A 4,488-nucleotide genomic window follows, 5' to 3' on the forward strand; every position below is an offset into this window, starting at 1 on the left:
AGTGTAAACTGTTAATGAGGGTATGCCCCCTCAAAAAAACATCACTCTTTAGTCAAACTGTAGATATTTTGTACTTCTTGCTTTTTTAGAACAGACTAATTAAAAGCTAAAAACATAAAAATGGCCAGAATTAAGCTTCATTAAAACAAAGTATTGTTATTTTCATCTTAGACATGTTGAAGCTGGAACAAGTTTGCATGTATAGTACGAACACCATCTATATATATCGTCTTGTGTTGGAGCTACCATCAGCTCAGCAACAGGTTCTGGTACTGTTCTGTCTCTGCGGTGTGATACTAAAGACACAGTGAAAATAAAGTGACGCAGATGGCAGCTATTCAGCTTCATGCCCCCGTTGCCTATCGTGTCATCTGGAGATTTGCACTGAGCCCATCCTTAAATCACAGGTTTTGGACCACATAAGAATTTCTATAGGTTAACAGACATTTATTGTGCTACTTTTCATTGCTTCAGTCATCTTGATGATAACTGTCCTCAGAGCTCAATGAGACTAACCTGTATAAATAATGGTTGAATTGAATCTTGCTTAACTTTTTGGATCTTTCTGTAGGCCTTTGACTAAATAAATGCACACTTCTATTATTTATTGTTGTGTATTATTCATTCAATTGAGCCATCACTCTCACGGTCTGACTCTGGGTCTGGCTTCGCACAGTTGCTTCCTACGTGACGCCATCCCTCTTCAGGAACACCGAAGAGCTGTTTATCTTCGTGTAATCAGATCGGATGCTCTTTACAAGAATCAGTTCTCATTCTTCAGTCCTTATTGATAACATCGTACTTATCTCAGTGCGGTCATCGAGTTGAACTCCATGCAGATAGTTTAAATGTTTTTGGCAAAATATCTCAAGTGTCAGAACTGTGCCAAATTCAATAGCAGCAGGCTTCCTTTAATGTCTTAATGTGTTCATTTTGTTCTTTAACAAGCTCTATTTTAGTTTGCTTTTGTGTGTTTTATACGACAAATACGTGCTAAATGTAAAATTATGCTTTCTGAAATATTTTAACCTTATGCATTTAGTTAAAGTATGGCGTTTCCAAAAGTCTGTGAGGATTTTTTTTTTCAGAACATCAAAGAAAACTAAATTTTATCAATAATAATTTATTAATGGATTAATAAACAATGCCACACAACTTAATTCAGCTCACTGTGCACAACACAGCGTACATCTTTTTTATGAAGACGGTCTGCTGAAGTTACTGAATTCACTTAACTGAGAAAAATAGCAGTAAACATTAATCTAAAGTTTGTGATGCTAAACATTTGCTAAATATTATAAATCGTGACTCATTTTCACCACATCGTGGGTCCCCAGGCACCACTGTAATCCCACAGGTAGGGTCTGTATTGATAGGCTTTACAGAAGGTTATTAGTGATGATCTGACCAAATCCTCCCTCAGACACAGTCCATCTGCTCTGAACACATCCTTAAAGACCTCCGATGTCTGCTGCTTCCGTTTCGTTTTGTACCGCCTGTTCTGAAACCAGATTTTCACCTGGGTCTCGGTTAGTCTCAAGGTGCTGGCCAGGTGAGCTCTCTCCGAGGCGGACAGATACTTCTGGCTATTGAATTTCTTCTCGAGTTCAAGCACTTGGAGATGTGTGAATGCAGCTCTGGAGCGCTTCTGTTTCCCAGCGGAGGAGAAACTTGACTCTGAGGAGCTCGGAGAGGATGTGTGAGACTCTGAGGGACACGGGACAGAGAAGTGTCATTAAGCAGGTGTGTTTTATGAGGTTAAAGAGGGATAAACAATTATTAATATAAAATAAAATGTATCATACTTTTTTACATATTTTGCTACAACTTTCCACAGTACAATCCAATCCATCTTAAAAAAAATTTACATCTAAATTTCACTTTCAACGCTGTCAGAAACCCAGAATCTCCTGTATTATCTTTTACATTCTTGCTGTGTTTAAAAGCAGAAGCTCACCTGTCTGCATTCCAAGCATGGACTCCTGAGAATAAGATTGCGCTGATATCTTTTCAGATTCCTCTTCCCACTGTGAACATCTGTCCACCTTCATCGAGCAGCACTTGCCGTCCAGTGTTGTGCTGTCTTTCCTGGACAGAATGTCCTCAATCAGGAAAGATGTCAGGGGCTTGGCAGGGCCGGACATTTCCAGAAACCTTAGGCCTTCTCTGTATCAGAAAGCTGCAGTTGAGGCAGCGTGTGTGTCCTCACACACTCACAAGGCTTGAATTTATGTGAAGTGTAGAGGCGGGTTCATTTGGACTAAAGGGAAGGAGGCGGGACAACTCTGCTCATTTTAACTTGCATCTGTCTCTACAGGTGGACTAGACACAAATACTCAGCTCAAACAAGAGAAAGTTGTTATTACTGATGGGAATTTGCACATTTTTATTCTTTATTTTCATTATTTTGCATTCATTTTGCACATTTTTCTTCAAATACAAGCACGGTATTATGCAAAACATACATTTAAGTGTAATTTTCAGTCATTTAATAAATACTCATAAAATGACACACATTTTTTTAAAGATGACACTTTATTCACCTTAATAAAAATAAACTTTAGAAAACAAAAGTCAACATCAAATGTTTTAATGATGTTTACTCTGATAGTGACACTGCATACATTTAATAGCCACAATCTCAAAATCAGTTTTGTTTGTTCGAGTCACAAATCATCTCTTCACTAATCTAAACGAGTCAAACGTCTCAGTTTTATTTCTGTATTCACTGCGTGTCCTGTCAGGTTTGTTGGAGTCTAGTTTCACTCAAACACGCCCCTCATTCTATGTAACCGAAGGTTCCTGAATCCAGGTTAGAGTGGAGATTTTCAGGTGAACCCCCACAAGATGTGAAATGCTCTGCAAGTGTGAAGTCGCTCATGCGCTCTACAGACGACTGCAGTCCAAAGTTTTTCTGCACTAACAACAGTTATAATAAATAGCAAAGCGTTTTCTTGTGCTACTCACACTTTTTAAGCATGTAGGAGCAAAACTAATAAAACCAGAGTCCAAAGTGGCTTTAATGTATTCATCCGTTTGGATGATCATGCAGACGGTGCATGCGCAATGATCAGGGTTGCCAGATAAACTACAAATGTTTTGTTTACACCCCCCACACACTTTTTTTCTGTGCACATGTTCACCAAACGCAGCACACACCATCTTTCAACAGGCTTACCCAGCACACAATAGTTTTGGCAAAATACTATCATTTGAAAGTGACAGTGCTATAGTTCACAGTTTCTTATCTGGCAACTCGACTGCCATAGAAACTACAGCATTTTCATGTAAACCCACTCTTTCTTTGTTTAACTTAGAATAAAACACTAACGTTTCCAGAGGTTGTTCTCATGTAAACAAGGCCTCAGTCTCACATTTCTAGCATCATTTAGTTTTTACAAGATTGCAAAATACATTTTTTTTATGTTCACAATGTTTTTTTTATTAATATAGCAACGAAAAAAGAAGAATTGCTTTTCTTTGTCTTTGTCTATATGTGGAAAAATAGAGCAACAATTATGAACATTTCATCTTTTAGTTTAAAATTTGTTTGCACATCCCTAACTTATTCATACTTGGAAGTACTTAGTGATAAATTTTTAACTGCTTTGTCTTCACCGCATATTGGTAATTTTAAACCCAAGTTTTACTGTATGTTAAGCTAAAAACAGCTAAAACAACAAAAACTAACAAACATTAAGTACCGTCACTTTAACTCACAGAAATCAGGTTTAAGTGTTTGTTCATAATCTTTACAAACAAATTCTACTTTGACAAACTAAAATAAAAATTTGTTGTAAAACTGTGAGTGCTTTAAAAAGACCAAACCCTCAATTTTCCTTCAGTATATTGTCCCAATAATCAGATTCATGTGTTAATCCTCATGGACTGATCAACTCTCCCAGCAGCTTCAGGGAGACAGCTCTGTCTGCAGTAAGTGGGTGTGGGTGGGTGGTTGGTTGGGTGGGGGTCAGGGTGGGTGGTCAAACAGGCCAGAGCAGAGCACTAATGAGTCTGACACATTTAGGCCGGCTCCTGAATGGACGCCCTCATTGTTTGGGAGCTGTTTGTTTGTTGTTCTCTGCAGCTCGGGCTGACCTTTCTGCACCGACTGAGATGTTCACTGGAGTTCACCGTGTTGCTCTGGGATTTTATGCTTCATTAGAAAAACCATGAATTTAGGTATAATAAACACGACCCCCTCCACGCCCTCTGGTCCCACCGACTAACTTCAACTACACGCCAAAAGTGATGAAGTGAAAGTGATGAGTGCTTGATACATCCCCGCTTTAATAAGACGAATGTGTCACAAATGGTATGGTATAAAGTTTATTCATTTAAAAAAGTACAAAACAATTCCATAACAATATAAAAATATAGAAGAGATTGAAAATGAAAGGCAGCAGAAAGAAGAAAAAAATCTTATTATATCTGCCCCTTTTTCCAAACAATTATTTCAATCATAATAATTTTCAAGTAACAGAACAA

General features: G+C 37.9%; 1 protein-coding gene across 1 annotated transcript; it reads right to left on the reverse strand.

Moving 5' to 3' along the window:
* Nucleotides 1-1,315: 1,315 nt before the first annotated feature.
* nkx3-1 (NK3 homeobox 1) lies at nucleotides 1,316-2,149 on the reverse strand. The gene is made up of 2 exons (XM_037680511.1): nucleotides 1,958-2,149; nucleotides 1,316-1,707 (listed from the first exon to the last, which is right to left on the reverse strand). The coding sequence occupies exons 1-2, from the start codon at nucleotides 2,142-2,144 to the stop codon at nucleotides 1,316-1,318; spliced, it is 579 nt and encodes a 192-aa protein (XP_037536439.1). The 5' UTR covers nucleotides 2,145-2,149.
* Between the last annotated feature and the right edge of the window lie 2,339 nt (nucleotides 2,150-4,488).

This window comes from Nematolebias whitei, chromosome 8, assembly GCF_014905685.2.
Source record: "Nematolebias whitei isolate Nwh7 chromosome 8, NemWhi1, whole genome shotgun sequence".
Taxonomy (NCBI): domain Eukaryota; kingdom Metazoa; phylum Chordata; class Actinopteri; order Cyprinodontiformes; family Rivulidae; genus Nematolebias; species Nematolebias whitei.

Excerpts from the sequence above, each read along its gene's own strand:
- nkx3-1 (XM_037680511.1), bottom strand. The coding sequence starts at position 2,144 with ATGTCCGGCCCTGCCAAGCCCCTGACATCTTTCCTGATTGAGGACATT. Across the intron at positions 1,708-1,957 it reads CATGCTTGGAATGCAGACAG|AGTCTCACACATCCTCTCCG; the intron begins GTGAGCTTCTGC and ends CGTGTCCCTCAG.